Source organism: Triticum aestivum, chromosome 6D (assembly GCF_018294505.1).
Source record: "Triticum aestivum cultivar Chinese Spring chromosome 6D, IWGSC CS RefSeq v2.1, whole genome shotgun sequence".
Lineage (NCBI taxonomy): Eukaryota > Viridiplantae > Streptophyta > Magnoliopsida > Poales > Poaceae > Triticum > Triticum aestivum.
The window spans coordinates 382,957,338-382,984,645 of NC_057811.1; the positions used below are offsets into that span (position 1 = coordinate 382,957,338).

At 40.5% G+C, this 27,308-nt stretch overlaps 2 protein-coding genes across 2 annotated transcripts; one reads left to right on the forward strand and one right to left on the reverse strand.

The window, feature by feature from the left end:
• The first annotated feature begins 16,106 nt into the window (after positions 1 to 16,106).
• On the forward strand, positions 16,107 to 16,911 carry LOC123145255 (BTB/POZ and MATH domain-containing protein 1-like). Its single transcript, XM_044564624.1, has 2 exons — positions 16,107 to 16,327; positions 16,395 to 16,911. The coding sequence occupies exons 1-2, from the start codon at positions 16,107 to 16,109 to the stop codon at positions 16,909 to 16,911; spliced, it is 738 nt and encodes a 245-aa protein (XP_044420559.1).
• Positions 16,912 to 17,674: 763 nt separating this feature from the next.
• Positions 17,675 to 26,648, reverse strand: LOC123145254 (GTPase-activating protein gyp7). Its single transcript, XM_044564623.1, has 15 exons — positions 26,339 to 26,648; positions 25,883 to 26,041; positions 25,468 to 25,534; positions 25,262 to 25,369; positions 24,951 to 25,035; positions 24,421 to 24,475; positions 23,643 to 24,044; positions 23,086 to 23,145; positions 21,907 to 22,005; positions 21,718 to 21,828; positions 21,181 to 21,252; positions 20,959 to 21,075; positions 20,075 to 20,224; positions 19,422 to 19,522; positions 17,675 to 18,174 (listed from the first exon to the last, which is right to left on the reverse strand). The coding sequence occupies exons 1-15, from the start codon at positions 26,471 to 26,473 to the stop codon at positions 17,847 to 17,849; spliced, it is 2,049 nt and encodes a 682-aa protein (XP_044420558.1). The 5' UTR covers positions 26,474 to 26,648; the 3' UTR covers positions 17,675 to 17,846.
• Positions 26,649 to 27,308: the final 660 nt, after the last annotated feature.

The following is a 27,308-nucleotide window of genomic DNA, read 5'->3' on the forward strand; positions in this document are numbered from 1 at the left end:
AAGAGTAAATGACAAACTACTCCAAAAGATATAAGTGAAGATCAAACGAGTAGTTAAGTAAATAGGTAGCTATTTGAGGACTCTCTCTTATTTAAAAACTTTTAGATCTAAGTAATTTATTAAAACAGCAAGCAAAACAAAACAAAATAACATTTCAAGGATAGCACACATCATGTGAAGAAGCAAAAACTTAGGCTCAACCAATACTAACCGATAATTGTTGAAGAAGAAAGGTGGGATGCCTACCGGGGCATCCCCAAGCTTAGATGCTTGAGACTTCTTGGAATATTAACTTGGGGTGCCTTGGGCATCCCCAAGCTTGAGCTTTTGTGTCTCCTTAATTCCTTTTATATCTCGGTTTCCCTAAATCTTAAAAACTTCATCCACACAAAACTCAACATGAACTTGTGAGATAAGTTAGTATAAACCAATGCAAAAACCTTATCATTCTCTACTGTAGCAATCACTAAAATTATTATTCAACATTGCATACTAAATGCCTCTACATATTTAATACTACTATCCTCAAATAGAATCATTAAACAAGCAAACATATGCAAATAATGCAAACATGACAGCAATCTGCCAAAACAGTATAGTCTGTAAAGAATGCAAGAGTATCAATACTTATTAAACTCCAAATATTATAAAAATATAACATACTGTAGAAAATTTATTAGAGCTTATTTTGCAAAAAGTTTCAACATTTTATCACATTCTGACTTTTTTAGGGAATTTTTGCAACAGCGGTAAACTTTCTGTTTGCAAACAGCAACATGTAGACTTGTAAAATAAGCATGGCAAAGGCTATACTTGACATTTTTATTGAAAAGAAATATGCAAAACATTATTTTAAATAACATCAAACAAATCCTAATAAATTGACGCTCCAAGTAAAACACATATCATGTGACGAATGAAAACATAGCTCCAAGTGAGGTTACCGATAATGTTGGAGACGGGAGAGGGGATGCCTTCCGGGGCATCCCCAAGCTTAGTTGCTTGGATCTTCCTTGGATATTAACTTGGGGTTCCTTGGTCATCCCCAATCTTAGGGTCTTGTCACTCCTTATTCTCCTCATACCGATATCTCACCCAAAACTTGAAAACTTCAATCACACAAAACTTAACGGAACTTCGTGAGATAGATTAGTATGATAAAGAGCAAACCATTTCACTTTGGTACTGTCAAGGACAAGATTCATAATTGTTTCCACACAATGTCTACTGTAGCATATCATTTCCACAATTTATATTGAGCAATATAAGCCATAGAAACTAGAAAGCAAGCAAATTATGCATTGAAAACAGAATCTGTCAAAAACAGAACAGTCTGTAGTAATCTGCACTCAAACCATACTTCTGCTACTCCAAAAATTCTGGAAAAATTAGACCACGTGAGAAATTTGTATAATAATCTTCTGCAAAAATAATCAACTCAAAGGCACACTTCTGTTAAAAATGAGACTTATTTTTGTGAGCGCAAAAGTTTCTGTTTTTCAGCAAGATCAAAACAACTATCACCCAACATGATCCCAAAGGCTTTACTTGGCACTTTATTGAAACAAAAGCAATAAAACATGATCAATACAGTAGCATAATCATGTTAATACACAAAAACAGTAGGTAAAAGTGTTGGGTTGTCTCCCAACAAGCGCTTTTCTTTAATGCCTTCTAGCTAGGCATGATGATTTCAATGATGCTCGCATAAAAGATAAGAATTGAAACATAGTAAGAGCATCATGAAGCATAAGTTCCTCTCTCATAATAATTTTCAGTAGCATCATGAATATATTCATCAATATATCCATCACATAAAACATTCTTTTCATGATCCACAAGCATAGAAAATTTATTACTCTCCATATAAGCAATCCTATTCTCATTCATAATAGTGGGAGTATCATAGGAAGCTCGAATACTATAAATTGTTCCCACATGAAAAGAGTAAAGTTCAGCAAAGGGATAATCAAAATCATGACAATAATTATCACTACTTTTTATAACATAAGTATCATCACAATAATCATCATAAGTAGGAGGCATGCAATCATCATAGCAAATTTGATCATTCAAAGTAAGGGGGCTAAAAAGATCATCCTCATTAAGCATAGCCTCCCCAAGCTTGGGACAAACATTAATTTCAGCAAATAAATTCTCAAACATGTCATTATCATCAAACATAGCATCCCCAAGCTCGTGGCTTGGCATATCATAAGCATAATCACTCTCATTATTAATAGTATGAATAGCACCAGCGGTATAACAATTGCTATCATCATAATTTCTCAAGTTGGTGCCAAAAAGATTTCCAAGATTATAAGAAGTATCATTATCTTCCCAATCATAATCATCACAACAAGCAATGGTCATAACAAAATCATCATCAATAGTGCTCTCGGACATTGTGACATAAGACATAGAAGCAATATCATCATCAAGTTCATCATCTTCCATAATAGTTTTTGATTCATTTTCATGGGGCACAACAATAATAGGAGCAACATTATTTGGAAGAGATACCTTTTTACCTCTATTCTTTCTTCTTTTCTTCTTCTTCACCACATCATGTGTGGGTTCAATTAATTTCTTCGAGCTCCTTGTTGAAGAGATTGATTGGATAGGAAGCTCCTCCTCATTATCTGATTCATCATAATAAACACTAGGAGGGTATTGGGAAATATTTTCCCTTTCATTAGTTCTCTCTTCATATTCTATTTGTTTTCTTGTCTTTAGATAGTTGGTAATATAAGGATTCTCAATGGAATTTACCGAACAAAACATATAAATTTCCTCTAGATCAAAATCAAGAAATCTCTTGAGATTAAATTTTGTAATATCCTTAGTTATACGTTTCATTTCTTCATACCCCAAAAGAAGACTAAGATCTTTATGATGCTCAAGGGTAATCAAGTTATCACAATTTTTGGACACTATTTGATCATGAAAGAATCTGCATTGAAGATTTAAATGACCATGTTCATTGCAAAGTTCACAAGGATGGCAGAAAAAATTACATCTTTCAGCAAAATCATCTAGCCTCCCTTGCAACCTTTTTGTTTCTAAATATTTATGCTTCTTACAAAATCTATCTTCCCTTTTTGGTGTGCAAAGGCACTTCCAATTCACTCCACAAAAAGTGACATGCTTATAAGAAACATTTTTGTCATGACTTGTGCAATCATCATTAGCATTTTGGATATTCAAAGAATTCATACTAACAACATTGCAATCATGCTCATCATTCACATATTTTGTGCCAAGCATTTTATTGACTTCTTCTTCTAACAATTGAGCACAATTTTCCGAACCATCATTTCCAAGAAAGATATTATAAAGATGATCAATAATATGATGCAACCTAAATTCCATTTTTTTTGTAGTTTTCTTTTTATAAACCAAACTAGTGATAAAAAACAAGAAACTAAAAGATTCAATTGCAAGATCTAAAGATATACCTTTAAGAACTCACTTCCCCGGCAACGGCGCTAGAAAAGAGCTTGATGTCTACTACGCAACTTTATTCTTGTAGACACGTGTTGGGCCTCCAAGCGCAGAGTTCTGTAGGATACTAGCAATTTTCCCTCAAGTGGATGACCTAAGGTTTATCAATCCGTGGGAGGTGTAGGATGAAGATGGTCTCTCTCAAGCGACCCTGCAACCAAATACAAGAAATCTTTTGTGTCCCCAACACACCCAATACAATGGCAAATTGTATAGGTGCACTAGTTCGGCGAAGAGATGGTGATAAAAGTGTAAGATTGATGGTAGAAATATATTTTTATAATCTGAATAAACAAAAACAACAAGGTAGCAACTAGTAAACGGGCACAAAAACGGTATTGCAATGCTTGAAAAGGAGGCCTAGGGTCCGTACTTTCACTAGTGCAATTTCTCAACAGTGCTAACATAGTTGGATCATATGATTATCCCTCAAAGTGCAGCAAAGAATCACTCCCGAGTTCCTATTAGCGTAGAACAAAAGATAGAAATTGTTTGTAGGGTATGAGACCACCTCAGAGCTATTCTTTCCGATCAATCTATCCTAGAGTTCGTACTAGAATAACACAAGCTATTCTTCCCGATCGATCTAATCAAGAGTTCGTACTAGAATAACACCAAAGCAAATTCATATTCATAATACTCAGTCCACACAAAGAACTACAAGGAGACCCCAAAGTTTCTATCGGAAAAGATAATAAAAACGTGCATCAACTCCTATGCATAGATTACCCCAATATCACCGTGGGAATCCGTGAGTTGAATGCCATAACACATATCAAGTGAATCAATATGATACCCCATTTGTCACCTCAAGTATTCATATTGCAAGACATACATCATGTGTTCTCATCTCTGAATATTCAATCCGACAATACAAAACTTCAAAGGGTAAAGACTCAATTCATCATAACAAGAGTATAACGGGGAGAAACATCATATGATTCGACTATATTAACAAAACCCATGATATAGATCACGAGAGAGAGAGAGATTAATTACATAGCTACTGGTACAAACCCTCAGCCCCGAGGGTGAACTACTCCCTCCTCATCATGGTGGCCGCCAGGATGATGAAGATGGCCACCGGAGACGATCCCCCCTCCGGCAGGGTGCCGGAACGGAGTCTAGATTGGTTTTCGTGGATACAGAGACCTTGTAGCGGCGGAACTTCTCGTCTAGGGTTATTTCTGATGGTTTGTCTATTTATAGGATTTTTGGGCGTGGTTTCACGGTAAGATGGGCCTCGAGGTGCGCACAACCCACTGGCGCACGGACGGCCCACCAGGCGCGCCCTGGTGGGTTGTGCCCTCCTCGTGGCTCTTCTAACCCTCCCACAAAGCTTCGGGGGTCTCTTTTGTTCCAAAAAATCGTCAAAAAGTTTCGTCCAATTCCGAGAACTTTTATTTCTGCACAAAAAACAACACCATGGTAGTTCTACTGAAAACAGCGTCAGTCCGGGTTAGTTCCATCCAAATCATACCAAAACCATATAAAATTGTTGTAAAAATGGCATGAATACTCCATAAATTATAGATACGTTGGAGACGTATCACCCACCATAAGCGAATCATGAATGTATTGCAACACCCTACAACGAGGATCCCTCATGTTTGCGCGAGACGGAGGGCACCATAGGACAACACCATAAATAAAATATACGATCATACCAACCAAGATCATGATTAACACACAGGACAAAACGGATCTACTCAAACATCATAAGATAACCATAGATCATTGGGAAATAATATATGGAGTTGATCACCATGTTTAAGTAGAGATTATAGCAGAGAGAAGGGGTGTTACACCGCTGCATAGAGGGGGAGAGAGTTGGTGTTGACGGTAGCAAGATTGCTGATGTAGATCGCCGTCACGGTCCTAGCCCCGGCGGCACTCCGGCGCCACCGGGAGAGTGGGGGAGAGAGCCCCCCCTTCTTCTTCTTCTTCCTTGGCCTCCCCCTTAGATGGGAGGAGAGTTCCCCCTCTGATCCATGGCCTCCATGGCAGCGGAGGGGCAGGAGCCCCTTCGATATTGGATCTCCCTCTGTGTTCTCTTCTGTTTCGCGTTCCCCAAATCTGGCCCTTCACCGTTTCTTAAATTCTCATAGATCCATAACGCTGATTGCGCTGAAATTTTTACACAACTTTTTCCATAAATTATCTTTCTTGCGCCAGAAGAAGGGCCCCAGCCGACTTCCGAGGAGGTCATAAGACACCTGGGCGCCAGGGGGTGCCTGGCGCGCCCTGGTGGGTTGTGGTCACTGTGGGCCCCCGTTTGCGTTGATTCCAAGTCCCAAAAATCACATATATTCCAAAATAATTCTCCGTATCACGTTTGGACTTTTGTTTGATATGGATTTTCCGCGAAACAAAAAACATGCACCAAACCGGAACTGGCACTGGGCACTGGATCAATAGGTTAGTGCAATAAATCATATTAAAATTTGCCAAAAATATGTGAAAGTTGTATAATATTGGCATGAAACAATCAAAAATTATATATACGACGGAGACGTGTCACTTATTACCATACGTTGTGCTTTGGGGTTGCTCAAACGTCACCTGTAACACAGTGATTATAATGACAACTTACGGGTTCATCAGAAAGTTTGACAAGTGGCCCGATAGCTCGAGAGTGAAATTTGCTCCTCCGATGATGGAGAGATATTCTTAGGGCCCTCTCGTGTGACGGCATCCATCACTGTCTAGCCAGACACAGGTGACTACATCACGGGGATGCCGGAACACAATAACGAGAAAGAAGAACAAAACGGGTAACAAGGATTTTGGTATAGTGAGCATGGTGATGACTCGAGAGGATACGGATGCATCCCGGGTTTTGAGAAATATCGCAAAGCAAAGGGAACATCACATGATAACCAAAGGTTTACTCGAATACCATTCCTGTGCTCATAGGGATCGATATGGACATCCACGATTGTTGATGTTGACGGTAGCAAGATTGTTGATGTAGATCGCTGATACGTCTCCAACGTATCTACTTTTCCAAACACTTTTGCCCTTGTTTTGGACTTTAACTTGCATGATTTGAATGGAACTAACCCGGACTGACGCTGTTTTCAGCAGAATTGCCATGGTGTTATTTTTGTGCAGAAATAAAAGTTCTCGGAATGACCTGAAAATCCATGGAGACATGTTTTGGAAATAATAAAAAATACTAGCGAAAGAATCAGCATCAGGGGGGCCACACCCTATCCACGAGGGTGCAGGGTGCGCCCCCTGCCTCGTGGTCCCCCTGAGACTCCACCGACCTCAACTCCAACTCCATATATTCACGTTCGGGGAGAAAAAAATCAAAGAGAAGGATTCATCGCGTTTTACGATACGGAGCCGCCGCCAAGCCCTAATCTCTCTCGGGAGGGCTGATCTGGAGTCCGTTCGAGGCTCCGGAGAGGGGAATCCGCCGTCGTCGTCATCATCAACCTTCCTCCATCACCAATTTCATGATGCTCACCGCCGTGCATGAGTAATTCCATCATAGGCTTGTTGGACGGTGATGGGTTGGATGAGATTTATCATGTATTCGAGTTAGTTTTGTTAGGCTTTGATCCCTAGTATAAATTATGTTCTGAGATTGATGTTGCTATGACTTTGCTATGCTTAATGCTTCTCACTAGGGCCCGAGTGCCATGATTTCAGATCTGAACCTATTATGTTTTCATGAATATATGTGAGTTCTTGATCCTATCTTGCAAGTCAATAGTCACCTACTATGTGTTATGATCCGGCAACCCCGAAGTGACAATAATCGGGACCACTCCCGGTGATGACCCTAGTTTGAGGATTTCATGTATTCACTAAGTGTTAATGCTTTGGTCTGGTACTCTACTAAAAGGAGGCCTTAATATCCCTTAGTTTCCAATAGGACCCCGTTGCCACGGGAGGGTAGGACAAAAGATGCCATGCAAGTTCTTTTCCATAAGCATGTATGACTATATTCGGAATACATGCCTACATTACATTGATGAACTGGAGCTAGTTCTGTGTCACCCTATGTTATAACTGTTGCATGAGGAATCGCATCCGACATAATTATCCATCACTGATCCATTGCCTATGAGCTTTTCACATATTGATCTTTTCTTAGTTACTTTTCCGTTGCCACTGTTACGATTACTACAAAACTGCTACTGTTACTTTTACCACCGTTACCGTTACTTCCATACTACTTTGCTACTAAATACTTTGCTGCAGATATTAAGTCTTTCAGGTGTGGTTGAATTGACAACTCAGCTGCTAATACTTGAGAATATTCTTTAGCTCCCCTTGTGTCGAATCAATGAATTTGGGTTGAATACTCTACCCTCGAAAACTATTGCGAGACCCTATACTTGTGGGTTATCAAGACTATTTTCTGGTGCCGTTGCCGAGGAGCATAGTTCTATTCTTTGAGTCACTTGGGATTTATATCTGTTGATCACTATGAGGAACTTGAAAGATGAAAAAACCAAGATTTATCCCTCAACTACGAGGGAGGTAAAAAAATTCCATCTAGCTCTGCACTTGATTCACCTTCTATTATGAGTAAACTTGCGACACCTACTCCTGCTATTGATTCTGATATGTCGCATGTTATTGATGATGCCACTTCTGCTTTGCATGATACTTATGATGAAACTACTTCTATGCTTGATAATACTGTGCCATTACGTGAATTTCTTGATGAACAACTTGCTAGGGTTAGAGAGAATGAAATTATTGAAACTGATAATATTGACGAAAGTGGTGATGAAGATTCTCCCCCTGGATATGAATTACCTGATGTGACTGAGGGTTATGTTATGGATGAAGAAACTGTTGGGGAACGTAGTAATTTCAAAAAAATTCTTACGAACACGCAAGATCATGGTGATGCATAGCAACGAGAGGGGAGAGTGTGTCCATGTACCCTCATAGACCGAAAGCGGAAGCGTTAGAACAACGCGGTTGATGTAGTCGTACGTCTTCACGATCCGACCGATCCAAGTACCGAACGCACGGCACCTCCGAGTTCAGCACACGTTCAGCTCGATGACGTCCCACGAACTCCGATCCAGCAGAGCTTCGAGGGAGAGTTCCGTCAGCACGACGGCGTGATGACGGTGATGATGATGCTACTGACGCAGGGCTTCGCCTAAGCACCGCTACGATATGACCGAGGTGGATTATGGTGGAGGGGGGCACCGCACACGGCTAAAAGATCAATGATCAATTGTTGTGTCTATGGGGTGCCCCCTGGCCACGTATATAAAGGAGTGGATGAGGGGGGAGGGCCGGCCTAGCTATGGCGCGCCCTGGAGGAGTCCTACTCCCACCGGGAGTAGGATTCCCCCCCCCTTCCATGTAGTAGGAGTAGGAGAGAAGGAAAGGGAAAAGAGAAGAGAAGGAAGGAGGGGGCGCCGCCCCTCCCCTAGTCCAATTCGGACTAAGCCTTGGGGGGCGCGCAGCCTCCCCTCTCTCTTTCCCCTAAAGCCCAATAAGGCCCATATACTCCCCGGCGAATTTCCGTAACTCTCCGGTACTCCGAAAAATACCCGAATCACTCGGAACCTTTCCGATGTCCGAATATAGTCATCCAATATATCGATCTTTACATCTCGACCATTTCGAGACTCCTCGTCATGTCCCCGATCTCATTCGGGACTCCGAACTACCTTCAGTACATCAAAACACATAAACTCATAATACAAATCGTCACCGAACGTTAAGCGTGCGGACCCTACGGGTTCGAGAACTATGTAGACATGACCGAGACACGTCTCCAGTCAATAACCAATAGCGGAACCTGGATGCTCATATTGGCTCCTACATATTCTACGAAGATCTTTATCGGTCAAACCGCATAACAACATACGTTGTTCCCTTTGTCATCGGTATGTTACTTGCTCGAGATTCGATCGTCGGTATCTCAATACCTAGTTCAATCTCGTTACCGGCAAGTCTCTTTACTCGTTACGTAATACATCATCCTGCAACTAACTCATTAGTTACAATGCTTGCAAGGCTTATAGTGATGTGCATTACCGAAAGGGCCCAGAGATACCTCTCCGACAATAGGAGTGACAAATCCTAATCTCGATCTATGCCAACTCAACAAGTACCATCAGAGACACCTGTAGAGCACCTTTATAATCACCCAGTTATGTTGTGATGTTTGGTAGCACACAAAGTGTTCCTCCGGTAATCGGGAGTTGCATAATCTCATAGTCATAGGAACATGTATAAGTCATGAAGAAAGCAATAGCAGTAAACTAAATGATCAAGTGCTAAGCTAACGGAATGGGTCAAGTCAATCACATAATTCTCCTAATGATGTGATCCTGTTAATCAAATGACAACTCATGTCTATGGTTAGGAAACTTAACCATCTTTGATTAACGAGCTAGTCAAGTAGAGGCATACTAGTGACACTATGTTTTGTCTATGTATTCACGCATGTATTATGTTTCCGGTTAATACAATTCTAGCATGAATAATAAACATTTATCATGATATGAGGAAATAAATAATAACTTTATTATTTGCCTCTAGGGCATATTTCCTTCAGAAACTGCTAGAGATCTTTTTGCTTGCAAAGATAGATATGATCTTAAGAAACTATTAGCTAAGCTGAAAGAAAAATCTTTGAATGCTAGAATGAAATATGACCCTGCTTTTGCTACTTCACCTATCTGTATTTCTGATAAGGATTATGATTTCTCTGTCGATCCTGAGTTGATTACTTTGGTTGAATCTGATCCTTTTATAGCTATGAATCTGAAACTGTTGTGGCACATCTTACTAAATTGAATGATATAGCCACCCTATTTACTCATAAGGAAAAAAATTACTACTATATCCTTAAGCTATTTCTGTTCTCGTTAAAGGGTGATGCTAAAACATGGTTTAATTCTCTTGCTCCTGGTTGTGTGCGTAGTCCCCAGGATATGATTTATTACTTCTCTGCTAAATATTTCTCGGCTCATAAGAAACAAGCTGCCTTAAGGGAAATATATAATTTTGTGCAAATTGAAGAAGAGAGTCTCCCACAAGCTTGGGGAGGCTTCTTCGATTACTAAATGCTTTGCCTGATCATCCTCTCAAGAAAAATGAAATACTTGATATCTTTTATAATGGACTAACCGATGCTTCCAGAGACCACCTGGATAGTTGTGCTGGTTTTGTTTTCAGGGAAAGAACTGTTGAGCAAGCTGAATTGCTATTGAATAATATATTGAGTAATGATAATGATTGGACACTTCCTGAACCAACTCCTAAGCCAACTCCGAAGAAAAGGGGTATTCTATTTCTCAGTCCTGAAGATATGCAAGAGGCAAAGATATCTATGAAAGAAAAGGGTATTAAAGCTGAAGATGTTAAGAATTTACCACCTATTGAAGAAATGCATGGTCTTGTTAACCCGACACAGGTAGTAGAGGTATATTATCTCTATAGATTTGATAAGGGTGAAATCCCATCTACTAAGTTTGCTAGCCAATGCTTGGATGAGTTTGATAATTTTATTGTTAAACAAGAAAACTTCAATCTTATGTTGGTAGACAATTGAAACGTAATGCTTATATGATTGAACACTTGAGTGATTATATGTCTAGAGTTAAAGGTGACCTTAAACTTATTAGTAAACATGATACTATGGTCACCACTCAGGTAGAACAAGTACTTAAGGCTCAAGATGATTTGCTCAATGAATTAAATAATAAGAAAAATGATAATGTTGTTAGAGTTGTGACTAGAGGGGGTAGAATGACTCAGGAACCTTTGTATCCTGAGGGTCACCCTAAGAGAGTTGAGCAAGGTTCTCAGAGAACTAATGTTGATGCACCTAGTCCTTCTAAGAGGAAGAAAAAGAAAAATGATAGGACTTTGCATGCTTCTAGTGAACCTGTTGTTGACCCACCTGAGAATCCTAATGATATTTCTATTTATGATGCTGAAACACAATCTAGTGATGAACATGAACCTAGTGATAATGTTAATGATGATGTTCATGTTGATGCTCAACCTAGCAATAACAATGATGTAGAAACTGAACCTGCTGTTGATCTTGATAACCCACAATCAAAGAATCAATGTTATGATAAGAGAGACTTCATTGCTAGGAAGCACGGTAAAGAAAGAGAACCATGGGTTCAGAAACCCATGCCTTTTCCTCCTAAACCATCCAAGAAAAAGGATGATGAGGATTTTGAGCGCTTTGCTAAAATGATTAGACCTATCTTTTTGCGTATGCGTTTGACTGATATGCTTAAAATGAATCCTTATGCTAAGTACATGAAAGATATTGTTACAAATAAAAGAAAGATACCGGAAGCTGAAATTTCCACCATGCTTGCTAATTATACTTTTAAGGGTGGAATACCAAAGAAACTAGGAGATCCAGGAGTACCAACTATACCATGCTCCATTAAAAGAAACTATGTTAAAACTACTTTATGTGATCTTGGAGCCGGTGTTAGTGTTATGCCTCTCTCTTTATATCGTAGACTTGATTTGAATAAGTTGACACCTACTGAAATATCTTTGCAAATGGCCGATAAATCAACTGCTATACCTGTCGGCATTTGTGAGGATGTGCCTGTTGTGGTTGCAAACGTTACTATTTTAACGGACTTTGTTATTCTTGATATTCCTGAGGAAGATAATATGTCGATTATCCTTGGTAGACCCTTTTTGAATACTGCAGGGGCTGTTATTGATTGCAACAAAGGCAATGTCACTTTTCATGTTAATGGTAATGAGCATACGGTACACTTTCCGAGGAAACAACCTCAAGTTCACAGTATCAATTCTATTAGAAAAATTTCAAAGATTACTATTGGAGGTTTTGAATTCCCTCTTCCTACTGTCAAGAAGAAATATGATATTCTTATTGTTGGGACATGCATATCCCCGTTGAGGTAACCTAGTGTTATTCGAGAATTCTCTGATTTCATGCGATTCGGAAAGAGTTTGTTAACAAGACTTGATCAACCTTGTTAGTGGATTCCTTTTGATGAGCATGAGATGGATGAAGTTAGAAAGCACAACTCTCTGTACCCTCCTTTTACTTTCTGTTATTTAGATTAAATAAAGCAAAAATAGTATTTTCTGTCTATTTTCTGAATTATCCTTGTAATAAAAAATACCCCAAAAAAAGTTCTCCAAATGTCCTGAAAATAAAATATAATTTTTTGTAGAGTATTTAAGAATATCTGGCACTAAGAACACACCAGGGGGCCCCCCATTTGGCCACGAGGGTGCAGGGCGCGCCCCCCTGCCTCGTGGGCCCCACGTGGACCCCCTCCACTTATTCCAGCACCCACTCACTTCGTCTTCCTCTAGAAAAAATCCTCCCATAGCTCAAACCCGTGTTCTAGCTCATGCTGCCATTTTCGATCTCCTTGCTCAAAGCTTCATTCACAAAACTGTTTTGGGGGATTGTTCTTCGGTATGTGACTCCTCCAATGGTCCAATTAGTTTTTGTTCTAGTGCTTTATTTATTGCAAATTTTTGCTGCTAAGGTGACCCTGTTCTTGAGCTTGCATGTCAAATTTATATGGTCTAAAGTAGTTTTAATGCATGATATAGCCTCTAGGCACTTGTGGGAGTAGTTGCTAGCAATCTTGTTGAGTTTGGTTCACTTTTATTTTGAGTCACTAAAATATTAGAAATTTTCAGAGGGAGAAAATGTTGAAGAGATTGTTGAGAGGTTCTTCGAGCCGAAGCTCGAAGGATAAGCAAAATGAAGAGACTAAAAAGCCCAAATATAATCTTCCTCGCACTGCGGAGGTTCGGCCGTGCGAATGGCCTTGTGATGAGTTCTTAAGAGCCGCCGGAATTTATGATGACTTTTATTACTTGGCTAAGAATGCAGGCCTCACCGACTTCCTCCACGACCAGAGCGAACAGTATCTCCTACTCACTAATATTTTCGTGCAAAAATTTTATTTCCGTGCTAAGAAATCACCACCTTCAGTGGAGTTTCACTTATATGATGAGGTTAAGGAGATGTCACTCCATGATTTTTGTCGGGTCTGCAAGATACCCTTTGTGGGCAACATCGAGGAACCACACCGTAGTGATGTGGATGAATTTATTGATAGAATTGCTGTAGGGGAAACGAGAAAAGTTTCCAATGCGAGAATTACTAGTATACATTTTCCTGTTCTACGTTACTTTGCAATATTTGCTAGTAGATGCTTAATTGGTCGCGTGAACAGTGGAAATCTTAGTGCTCCTGATCTAGTCATTTTGCGCCATGCTTTGTTTCGTGATACAACTTTTAGCTTAGGCGCTATCATTGCTAAAGGATTAAGTTTGAACCGTACAAAGGGCCCCATCTTCGGAGGCATCTTTGCTTCGCGCCTTGCTGCACACTTTGAGATGCCTATTAGGCATTATGAGAAAGAGGAAAAGTTGCTGCCCCCTGTTTTTCTAGATTATAAGAGTATGGTAGCACATGACTTTATTGTTAAAAATAAGAAGAAGATGCTTAAGTACAATCTGTTATTTGATAAAACTCACTATGAGATTATTACCTTGCCTGCGCCCTCTTTGTTTAATATACTTTTAGGCACATACCTCATATTGCCAGAGGCCATTTATGCATACTGGAGCCTGACACAAGTTCCAGAGCCTGAGCCTGAGCCACCACTTGACCCCTATCGACAGTCTGTTTATCAGTGGGATCCGGAGAAGATCGCCAACCAGTGGCACCCAGAGGACACTCCTCTGTACACTAGAGAGAGTAGCTTTGATCTGTGGCCATAGACCAACTTAGGCCAAAAGCCTAAGCTTGGGGGAGTACGTATTTATCACCGACATTACATTCATGTTCACACACTCATGCCAGTTGTCGGTGCTCATACTTTTTCATTGTACTATCCATGCTAGTTTATTTTCTTTTCTAAGTCTTTTTTCTTGTGTATTTGAAAAACCTTAAGAAAAACCAAAAAACTTAGTTGTAGCTTTTAGCTAGTCTACTTTCCATGCCTATAGTAGTAGTAATTAAAAGAAAATCCAAAAAGATTTCTCGTTCTTCATTTGTTTGTTGGGAGCTTTCCCGTGTAAATAGTTTTATTTCTTTTCTTTGGGGGTCGAGAGGAGAAGACCATGATGAAAATGTTGAGTGGCTCTCATATGCATTATTGTTGATTTAACCATGAGCCCATATTGACTTGTCTTCTCCCTTGTATTAAATGCTTGCAGATTCCGGCTTAGTCCAATGCACGTGCACTATTATTATTATCCACACCGTTCGGTCGTGCAAGTGAAAGGCAATAATGACGATATATGATGGACTGATTGAGATGAGAGAAGCTGGTATGAACTCGACCTATCTTGTTTTTGTAAATATGATTAGTTCATCATTCCTGATTCAGCCTATTATGAATGAAACATGTTTGCAATGACAATTAGAGATTATAGTTGCTCATGCCATGCTTAATTAGCTAGGAGTTTATAATGGTTTACCTTGCGTGACAAAATGCTATTAAAATGGTTGCGAAGCGCTGCCGGATCCTGAAGGTTGCATGCTTGCAACCAAGTAAAGAGGTCGTGAGCGGTTAGCGGGATCGTTCCTTGATGGTTCGAGAGACTCCAAGTACGATCTACACCGACACGTTCTTCTTCCGCTGCAACTCGGTGATGGTAACGATCGTGATCCCAACACGTCATGCATCTTCATAATGATCTTGGGTGTGCGTATGCGCAATTTTTTTTGTTTTCTACTAGGTTTGCCAACATATTTGGGGATAACATTTATCCATGGCTAAAGCACATTTTGGGATAACACATACTCCCTCCATCCATATATATAGGCCTAATGCATTTTTTGAGACTGGCTTTGAATATTGATAAGATTAATAGTACTATATGAGATGTATAATGTGAAAAATATATCATTGGAAGCTTCTTTCGCGGACGAATTTGACGGTATGCTTTGTGTAACTTGTATGTCATGTATTATTACTCTAACATATGGTCAAAGTTAGCCTTGGAAAAACGCATTAGGCCATATATATATATATAGATAGATAGATAGATAGATAGATAGATAGATAGATAGAGTAACATTTATTCATGGCTAAAGCGTGTTTTGGCCACGATGAGTAAAGTTCATTTTGGGATAACATTGATTCGCCCCTAAAACGCTTTTTGGGATAATACATAACATTGATTCATGGCTAAGGCGCGTTTGACCTTGAATCTGACTGTTGGGACTAAATCCTATTTCGACCGTGAATCTGACCGTTGGGAGTAAAGTCCATTTTGGGATAACATTGATTCACATTTAAAGCGTGTTTTGGCATAACATGTAACATTTATTCATGGATGAAGCGTGTTGTGACCGTGAATCGACTGTTGGTATTCGAAATCCCTAAATAGGGGTGGGGTTGGACCATGGTAGGTATACTCCATCGTCGTGCCTCCTTTCCCTGCCGAGTAGCGCAGCCGCGCCTCTTTGCTCAGGAGCGTAGGCGTCACCCTCAACTCCTCGCGAAACCAATCAGCACCTACCTCCCCTACTCTGATGGCTTGAGATCACTTCTCCTCATCCAAAAACCCTCCCCCGTGAATTTATTTGCACAAGCTCTAATCAAGGAGAGCCTTAGAGGCCCAGAATGGAGGCGTCGGCGTCTTTGTGCACCCCATCTGGAGTCCGAAGCAAGCTCACGTTCAAGATCTCCGGCTATAGCTTTCAAAGGGGCTTCGGTGTTGGCAAGTACTTCTCGTCTGCCGCCTTCAATGTCGGCGTCTACTTCTGGCGCATCAAGTACTACCCTAATGAGGACTATGTGTCTCTTTCCGTGGAGCTTGCGACCAGGCGAGGGCATCCTTCAAGGTCAGGCCCGTTGACCAGGCCAACAAGTTGTCGCCATTGGTGGTGCTCTCCTAGAAGATGTTGATAGTGTTCTGCTCTCATTCGCCAACCTATGTGGGTACTTCCTGCAACCATCGGCGTATCTACAGGATGACAACCTTGCGATTGAATGTGATATCACAGTTCTGGCGGCAATAACTGTGCCTCCCTTTGACATCCAAGTGCCTCCCTCAAACCTGTCGGATAATCTCAGAGAATTGCTTAAGGCAGGGGAAGGAACAGATGTCACGTTCAAGGTTAGAAGGGAGAGTTTTCCTGCACACAAGATTGTACTTGCGATGCGGTCACCTATCTTCAAAGCGGATCTCTTTGGGTCGATGGGCGGCGGGACAAGGCGTACCATAACCATAGAAGATATGCAACCAGCTATTTTCAGTGCATTGCTTCACTTCATCTACACGGATTCATTGCCTTCCATGGGGACATCTGATGGAGATGATGGTGAAGATATGGTCAAGTACTTGGTCGTGGCAACGAATAGGTATGCCATGAAGAGGATGAAGGTGATACGTGAGAGCATCCTTTGCAAGAATCTTAATGTTTGAGATGTTACTACTCCCTCTATTCCATAATGTAGTACATATAGATTATTATTATTTTTGAAAAGTCAAACCTAGCAAACATTGACCAAGTTTGTGAAGATAAATATTTACATCTAGAACGTCAAACAGATATCCTTAGATTCACCATAAGACGTAGTTTCATGTTTTATATATTTTGATATTGTAGATATAGATAGTTTTATTTGTAAGTTTAGTTTAAGTTTACAAAATTTGGCTTATCAAAAAATCTATATGCACAACATTATGGAATGGAGTACTACTTTAGCTCTCTCCGACCATTGTCATTGCAACCACCTAAAAAATGCTTGCCTTGAGTTTCTCACTTCTCCAGATAGAATAGCCGATGTGGTGGCAAGCGAAGGGTATGCTCACATCAAAAGATCTTTCCCTGCTATCATAGCAGATATTTTTGAGGGCAACTGAGTCTCGCAAATTTAGTATGCTCATCCTTGGTTAGCTGTATAGCTAATGGATATTGGCTTGTTCACAATAAACTCGGTACAATAACCTTTCGCAACAATTCTTCCATGCCGACAATCATTTTGGCTTAAATATTTGATGTTTCAGTTCCATAGTTCTTAGTCAAGCTGAATTGAGGAATAGAATGAGATTGCCCAGATGCTATCTTCAGTTTAAATTTATCTTGAAAAGCCATATAGGCAGGGCCGCATGAATGGGGATCAGACTCTGGACTCTGGAGCCTACCAGTTGATCAGCACTGAAGATTTATGTGAGAAATAGGCAGTGAAGCGAAAAAAAAGTCTCATACAAGATCCATCTCCAGTAAGAAAAGCAAGAGTCAAGGTACATATATACAACAATAACATCTCATAGTTCTTCCAAAGGTTCTGAAAAGTGTCATTACGCTACTATCTCACAAGACATCATCTTCTTGCAAGTACAGACCACCATCCGTCTCACAAGACATCATCTTCTTGCAAGTACAGACCACCATCGGTCTCAATGGGCATAGAAGGCGGAGTTCCAGGTGGAATGCAATCGGCCCCGGCCTCACCTGCAATGGTACACAATGCCTCGGCGTCCTGAATAGCCCGGTCAATATTGATTTGACCACTTAGCTCATTGATGAACTTGAGAAGGGTGTCGAAGTCCATCCCTTCCCCAATTATCCGCAGGCGGTACCTTTTCAAGATACCGACGCACAAGTACAGGTGAAAGTGTTCTGAAAAATAGTGAGTCCACAAAACTTCCCACAAGAGCATGATCTGATCAAAACTGAACTCCCTGCGATCCATAAGAAATTGGTGTCACTTGGAACTTGAGAGAGAGAGAATGACTGCTAACTGTGTTTTCTTTATTTTCAAGTAAATGCTTCAGAGCTCACTGAATAAATGTATTTCTGTACAATTTATCTCTGTCAATCAAAATATTTTTAAATGGCATGAAACTGGTAATAGGGAAAACAGTTTGTGTTTACTATTTTAAAATAACTTCACATTGCTAGCCAGACATAAATATCAGGCACACTAATTTATAGGCAACTTTTGGTTCGTTAGGTCTTTCCTAAAAGAGAACTAATTTTGCTCTGCCTGCATGTGCATCTCTTTCCTTACTCTGCATCTGCACATTTTGTTAAAGAAAAGAACCAGACATACCCCAACTGCCAAGTCGACTAAACTAGGTCTGGACTTAGGTAGGACCTACTCACCAGCAAAAAACCTAGGTTTAAAACCAAATTAAGTTATCAAACTCAAAAAGTAACTATCATGATTGATAGATTCGGTTTTTCCTGTCACAGCTGATTACTCCTTTTTTTTGTCCTTGTACATGATTGATGCCACTGGTCAATGTTTTGCTGGGAATGAGAGCTGGTAGAGTACCAAGAAGGCACCAGCCTACTTGCTGTACAACCAATAAAGCTGTGCCAAATGTAAGTTGCAACAGCAGGGCACTATGATACAGTAATCCCAGCTGCTTGCACGAAATATTAACTACTAAGAATGCTTCTGGCCAGTAATACTAGGTGAAATTTGGCCTTGTTAGAAATATGGATGCAGATGGGGCAGTTCAGTTTGCCAGGTTTGCTGATCCACTTGGCCTGCTCAAAACTGTAAAGGCTATGTTTGGATATCTGTAATGGACTCCCAGATTGGGATTTGGTATTCCCAGCTACCAATTCGGTTGTTTGGGTGCACATCAAAACGTCGAATGGAAATGGGCCCAAATACATCAGCGAATTCGCCATCTCACGCCCTCCCATGTTACGGAGCCATTTGCTACCAAAAGTTAGAGGAAATCCAGAGTGCCGAATCGGACCACGTGCATCCTAACTTAAAAGCTACATATGCTTTCACTTTCTGGATAACTTCTAAACCTTATGATTCCCTTAATTTGGCTACTGAAGAACACTCATTTTCTGCATATCTAGATTTCAGTAAAATTAATGAGTTACATCTGTATAACAATGGTTCTCTCCAAGAAATACAAGTCAGTAAGATGCAAACGCTGCAACTTTAAAATGAAGAATTTACCTTTTGAATTGTATAAGAACCCAGCGGAAACAGAAGAAGTAGTTTAGACAGTCGTTCTGCCTAAAATAGTTATGCAATGAAGGATCGAGAAGCTCCACCAGCTGAGGTAGGAAAAATATATACAAACTCAGTATGTTGTATTTATATTAGATTAAAAAGGTAAGAAATGGATGGAACCAATTACTATGAGACTAAGCTGAACAGCATTCATCAAAGACTTGAAATGAATAGCCATAGCTGAGTTGGGATTAGAAGATACTCCCTCCGTCCCATAATGTAAGACGTTTTTTGACACTAGTGTAGTGTCAAAAAGCGTCTTACATTATGGGACGGAGGGAGTAGTAACCATGGGATTGATGCATAGTTATAAAAATAATACATTATAATTCAGCATCTTAAAAAGTTAAAAGATATTTAAAGGCTTCAAAGGATATGAGTGCATTGCCATTTGTCAAAGAAACCGAGGAAATCATATAAGTATTAATGAACACAAACCATAAGTATGCCCAAAGTGAAAATGTTTTCCTTGATTTGCATTAGATACACCAACAAAACTATTCTAATAGATATAATATTGACCTCTAACAAGAATATCTATCGCGTACAGCCAAATTGGAGAAGGAGCAACATGATAATCAATAGTCCATATATACCTTGGATAATCCAAGTAGTTGAGCATGCATGCCATTCTGATCACGATTAAAATTGCCTCCTAGTCGTTCCATCAAAGAAGCAAAGCACCAAAATGCTTCGGACTCATCCTCCATGACATAAAGTATAGGTGCCAAGAAATCACTCATTCCCTGGAGGACAGATCATATATGAATATGGTATCGTTCAAACAAAACTGTAGACAAAACTTTATGGGCATCATAAAGAAAAATAAGTTTATGTAAGGTTTGAAGTTCAACTTTGTATCCCAAATAATCAGTTAATAAAGTTGCATAGATTTACAGGTTAATAACATAAAGATTTACTGGGTTGGTATACAGTACCAAGTACTCCCTCCGTTCCTAAATATAAGTCTTTTTAGACGATTTCAATATGGACTACATATGGAGCGAAATGGGTGAATCTCACTCTAAACTCCGTCTATATACATCCGTATCTAATCCACATTGAAATCTCTAAAAAGAGTTCTATTTAGAAATGGAGGGATTATCGATTATCAAACAGCTAATGTACCAACATGAAGCCGCTCTGTGTGTCAACACAGCGAAATAATGTCTAGGATGGCATGCCTAACTCTCCTGAGTGTTGTATTAGATCTAAAACTGAGAATGAATGCATGCCAGGTGATTAGTAAATTCAACATCTATCTATGATGCTATTGTCTTAAACAAGCATGAGAATGAAGCATCTTCAAGCATTAAGACCAAAAGAAGGTAACTAATACTCCAGGGCTATATGCCAGCTAGTGGACAGCTTGTTTCAGTTAGTGGACAGCTAGTGGACAGCTTGTTTCAGTTAAATGCCAGACAGTTTCATTACATGGCGGGAAATTGCAGATGCAGGGCTATATGTAAAGCACACTTACTTGACAATAACCCAGGTCAAAATTATAGAAGGAATATGTCACCAAGATGTCACGTAGAACTATAACATTTGGATTGTCATCTCCTTCATAGTAAGGAACAGACCTATCTGTTCTCACCTTCATACCCAAAAAAAAGCGTCAAAATGTAAGCGAAACTAGTACAGTAGTACAGAATTATATACAAGGAGATGGTAGAAAGGATAAGAGGAAACTTATCCATACCACATCTTTGTCAATAAGGCCTTTTCTTTCCCTAAACTTGGTGAACCTTTTAGCTTGTGTGGTTGAGATACTCTGCAAATGCCACATGGTATAAGAATAATCACAATTATTTATTTAAAGTGGAGATCGGTGTATCTCCTGATCTGAAAGCAATGAATATGATAAGAATTAAAACAGCTGGAAGTGACCTAACAATACTTTGAATGGGTTGCTATTTATGCAAGCAGCAGTATGCTTAAAAATAAATATCAGCCAAGGTAATCACACCCAGAAACTGTGTCCAAACATTAATATGCGACCATTCTCCTACTCGTCAAAACCAGAAATGCCTCGCAGACCATAAGCCTAAGAGAACAATATGTGTTCATCTACCTCATAAGCCAAATTCAGAGTTAAAAAAAACAAAAATTAACTATATCTATATAGTGCAACTGTGCAAGGGGATATGTCATGACCAGCATTCATAATGTATGCAGGAAAGGAGCAGCTTCGGGCACACCGAATTGCAGAAAATTAAACTTGTGAACCTTGACTAACCTTCCACTGGGATTTTATGGCTTCATATTCTTCTCGTTTCATGGCAGCAAGGTATTCCCTCTCAGCTTGTGTTGAATCATATTCATGATAACTCAACAAGAATTTCCAGACCTGCATGTTGAATATCAGTATATATGGATAAGATTGCCTTGCTGAGTAATTATGACATATCAGAGTTAAGTATAACACCTCTTTTCTCAGAACATGATCGACTCCCCCATAGAAAATCTTCTTCCTCAGTGCCTTTGAATCCATAATTCTACCTTCAGGATCTAAGAAAGCTCTCCACTGTCCAAAGATATTTATTCCCAAAAATAGTAAGGATTCAGATGAAACAGAGAAGTACTGACATAGCATGATCAATATAGAAATAAGTGCTAGATGGTCGGTGATAAAGATCCATGAAACTAGGAACATGATGTTCAGTATAAATTCACACGGCTCCTGGTGACTGAAAAAAAAAATACTCCCTCCATCCCAAAATAAGTGTCTCAACCTTGGTACAACTTTGTACTAAAGTTAGTATAAAATTGAGACACTTATCTTGGGACGGAGGGAGTATCAGACTAGCTTTTGGTAAAGCAATCCTTGTAAAGTGTTCAGCATGGTGCAGCTTAGCTTGTGGCATTACCAAGGATAAGTGGATAACTACAGGTTTGGACTGGAGGAAACAGGTAATGGCCTGCAAACTATCTAACCTTAAGAAATGGTGTTGTTCATACCAAAGGTTCCAGTATCTAATACAAAGGTTAGTAGGCCAGCCAGGAAGAGTAAGGTTTTGAACTTATGGGACTACACCTCCATTAGCAGGGGCGGGCCTAGGACCGGTGCTAGACAGTCCAGCCCAAGTAACCAAGGGAACATGTTGTACTGAAGACAAAAAATTCTGAATCTGAGTAGTCCAGCACCCTGTGACCGATCAGCAGCCCACTTGGCCCCTCCCTTGGTCCGTTCCTGGGTGCACCCTTGTCCCTAACCTAAAGCTTCCTTAAAATCCAGGTCATAAACCAAAATTGAACATGATTGTTCCTAGAGTCTGAGCCAGAGACCAGGCAAATCTGGGAAATGTGTACGTCCAACTTTACTATTTTAAGTCCCACGATTGAACTGTACTTGATTGTCCTGAGGATCATAATACTTTATGATCATGAACACACTAGAAATCAAATGTCGGACTCATCCCAATTGTTTGGTTACACAACGTTCACAAGAGATGTATTACGCGAACTCGGTTACGGAACTAGCAACAATTACTACTGCTTCATCAGCAGAATATGTGTAGTGCAACATGGATTTTTGTAAGGAAACATATATAGATGGTGAAATAAAGTGCTCACAAAAATACATCAAATATCCAAGAATTGTTACCTCTTCAACACTTAATGGGTTGCCTCTCTTTTTTCCCCACACCAGCAGTAACTCGTCAGACTACGAAAAGAGTAAGGAAACTGATGTTACACAAAATGAAGTATGCACAGTTCATAACCATGGAAGGTTAAGCAGGTTCAAACTTTCAACGTCATCACAATTCAGAACATAAAACTAAGCAGATCATTGTTTTCTAGAAAAAAATTCAAATCAAGTTTTGAGTTCATTAATTTACAGAAACTACAGTTAATAAAGTTCACTGGTGGTGAACTGACAGATTATGGTATTACATTTGAGCAAATGTCAGAAAAAATAGTAGCGCAGCTTCAATTATCCGCCCGGTATAAGTGGCATGTGGCCATGATCCTAATTTAACCTTTGGAAGTTATTGCAAATTTGATTTAAATATAAAAGTAAAATTAAATCTAAAAAGGAAGTAAAGTTCAAAGGTGTGTCCAGGCATCTGGTAAGCAACACTTCAAGAAGATGTATTTCAGTGCCACAAGTTGTGGTGCCTGAATGGATACAAAGACAAAAAAAAATGTAACATATGTTACCTCTACCGAGTCCGAGGACAAAGAAGCATCATCCGGTGTTATTAGCTGATCTGCGTACTTGTCACTTGCTTTGTTGTCCAAAACATATTCTTGTTTTTGCCGTCCATAAGCATGAGAACCACTACTGTGATTTTCACGAAAAAGGCTTGATGTTGTCTCGCGCGCAAACTTCGTAACCAGTGAGAATTTCTCCAGAACTTGAAACGAAATGTCTCGGCCTGGATCATTCGATTTGCGCCTTTGCTTTGAGACATATTCAGACATGGTTGAAGGCCCCCCATATTTGGCATCATCTCCATGTCGTACTTCACTAACTGAACCAGTGAAGCTGAAGGAATTCTGTCGTGACATGGCATTAGCCACAGTGGCAACCCCTGGAAGCTCTAGAGATGACAGGCTTTTCTACAAAGGCATCAAAAGAGTTGGATTAAGGATGATGGCCTTTCTACAAGGAACAAGCGTAAATACTGCATCAGTAATCAGTAATCACTATAAGTTCAATTTGGTCAACACCTTGGTCAGATAAAGAAATTTTTACCAATGAAGATTAAGTTATTTTACAGATATCTGATACTAGAAAGCCCAAACTTACTAGATTCACAAGGTCAACAGTTGCTGCAGGACAGAAAGAAGGGGGCCAAGGAACTAAATAGAATCCCATTGATGGCATTGGGTCTTTTTACTATGACAGAGTAAGCTACCAACAGAACAACAAGATTCCAAATTATCAATTGAGAATGTTTTGCTCGATTCAAGAAGCTACAGCGGTATAACAAACCTGAAGAGGATCTTCAAAGTCGTTGACAAGAAATACATTAGGATCGTCATCCGACCTACAACATAAAGAAAACATGTAACCACAAGCAGGTAAGAAAGACATTTGATACAAAAAGAAGTTAAATAGCATTTATAAATGTGGTTTCATAATCATGGAGATGTAGATCTTGTTGGTCAGACTTTGATGCTTCATTCAATTTCTTTCGAATAGGATGGATTGATGTTAAGATTCACAATCGAACTCTAGTAGAGTAGATGGCAAGGTCAACAGTCGGAGTTATCTCCCTGAGTTCAGAATATGTGGCACTAAGATGCTATCACACACAACAGGAGGAAAGCAAGACATGCATCGAGAAATTGTAGTTAAGAATATAGTTGATAGCCTTAATACATGACGATTTTCCCTTAAGGCATTTGTCAGTTGCTTTAAGTTCATTTGTTGGAAGGAGCAATTTTTATTTAGGCATTAATAAACAAAATGTGTACAAACATGATCAAATATTTAGGACCATTGGGCCCAAAGAAGGAAACCTGATAATGAAGACATGCTGTTTCAGTGTTGCAAACAATTCACGAATTCCACCATTGTAGAAATAGAAAGGAGGAAAAGCCAAGCCTGCAGAAGTTGAAAGACTAGATAAATAAGACTGATCCCACTTATGAATTTTTCTGTCAGTGTGCTCATTAATGATGACTTTATCTTCGCAGGCAGAAGCAGAAATACTAGGTGCGAACAATACAGTATCTGAAAGCTAATAATCCGACCACCAAGATACAAAATCAAGCAGAGTTTCAAACCAGCTGCAAGATCAAAGGAACAAATGGCGAGAAAAACACTTCACCTGATGAGAGAACAATAATTATGTACTCCAATCCAAATGTTGGGGTGTGCCTACGGATGAAGCGCACATCACTTAGAGGCAAGGCCTGAATGGTGTACAAATTTCTATCTGCATAGAACCACATATGTAAAGTGTCAGGCATCATTGCTGCAGTGCTTCACTCGCCAAATTTAGTATGACCAAAGACGCAAACTATAGATTCCTACATTTTTCTATTTCTGCACTGACTGAACTTGTTGAGAAACTGTTAACTCCCTCATTTGGCTCCCAACTCTGTCAAACATATCAGACGAAGCATTAGCAGAAGAAGCAGAACTGTATTGAGGTAGCAACTAGCTATAACTCCAAGTCTAATATCCAGTATACAAAGGGTAATACTATGAAGTGGTAAACAGCAAGTAACATGCTCTCAATCATTGTCACATAAATGGCCGCAGAAGAGTGTGCAATATAAGCCAGTGGGCATGCAGTCCGCGTAATAACACGGTTCCTCACTGCAGTTAAAAAGTGACACGGTTCTGGCGCATGAGTTCTAATATTAATTTCTACCCCTATATCATGCACAATCATGTACGAACAACCAAGCATTCATATTAGCTGGTTGTGATGTGGATAGCTCACCAGGAAGAGGGAGCCGAGCTGCAAGTAGAGGCGCAGCTTGCCGCTGATCCGGCCGGAGCCGTACTGCGTAGGGTGGATGGTGACGCGCTCCTTCTCGTACACCACGTCCATCCTCGCCGTCTCCTCGGACCCTATGTCCGCCATGTCGGTCCGCATCGCCTTCGATCACCAGAGCGACAGCATATCAGTAATCATCAGTTGAACCAAAAGGGGAACACGCAGAATCGATTGCGGGTGGAACAACATAAGTATCTATATATCCGATGCTAGAACAAGAGAAGGGGGCAAGAGCAAGCCCCGAACCCCGTCCTCCGGACTCACGGAACCGGCGAGCGAGCGACCTAACCAACCGATCGACTCGTCGGCGCCGGGCCCCAAACCCAGACGCCAGACCGCGCTAGGAAGGAAGCGGAAGCGGTAGCGGGAGAGGGGGAGGCGCGGGAGAGCGAGCGGTACCGCGTGGATGGAGGCGGGGACGGAGGCGGCGTCGGCGTAGTCGGGGTCGTCGGAGAGGTCGTGCAGGTCCGGCGAGCGCGGGTGGCCCGCGTCGGCGGCGCCTGCTCGCGCTGCTGGCTCTGCTTCCCCGCGCATCGATCCAGGGAGGGGTGGGCAGTCGGTCGCTGGGATTGGGTTTGCTGCTGATCTCGCTCGGGTTTTTGCCAGTCGCAATAATGGGGATCGACTATATGGAGTGCTTGGCCCCGTGTCTCAGTTGCCTGCCCCCTCTTCTTGCTTTGCGAGAGCGTTGCAGTGGGGCGAAAGAATTCCCCGGCGATAATAATAAACAAACAAAACAAATAAATATCCCAAGCCAAATCATTTTTTGGCTGGAGAAAAACATATGAGCGACGGAACGGCAGGTGAGACTTGACTGCTTAGTGCTGCTGGCGTTGCTTGCTGGAAGTGCATGTGCAAAAAATGTTTTCGTATGGCGGAGGGCGTCTTGTGGACATATGACTAAACAAGGATGACGTGGCATACGGTACGGGTGCCAACGGAAAGCGACCACATCCGCAACCAAGTTGCTTTTGCTAGCTACTCCAGGCTTGGTCTCGTTTCTGGGAAATAGTAACAGGTTGGTCGTGCCTTAGAGACAAAGGCAGGGAAAGAGATCAGCGTCACCTTAGCCGCGTGAGCAAGGACCCGCGGTCACACGGACGGAACCACGGAATCACGGCAGCTAAATCACAACTTTACGCAGGCAGACTCCCGTCGGCGAGGGCTGATATTCATCGCGTTGATCCTTGGAGTAACATAAGGTCCAACTCAGCACATGCATTTATTTATGTGGTAATGATTTATCGAGGAAAAAGGTGATTTGAGTAACACGAGGTCCAACTCAGTACATGCATTTATTTATGTGGTAATGATTTAACGAGGAAAAAGATTATTTGAGTAACATGAGGTCCAACTGAGCACATGCATT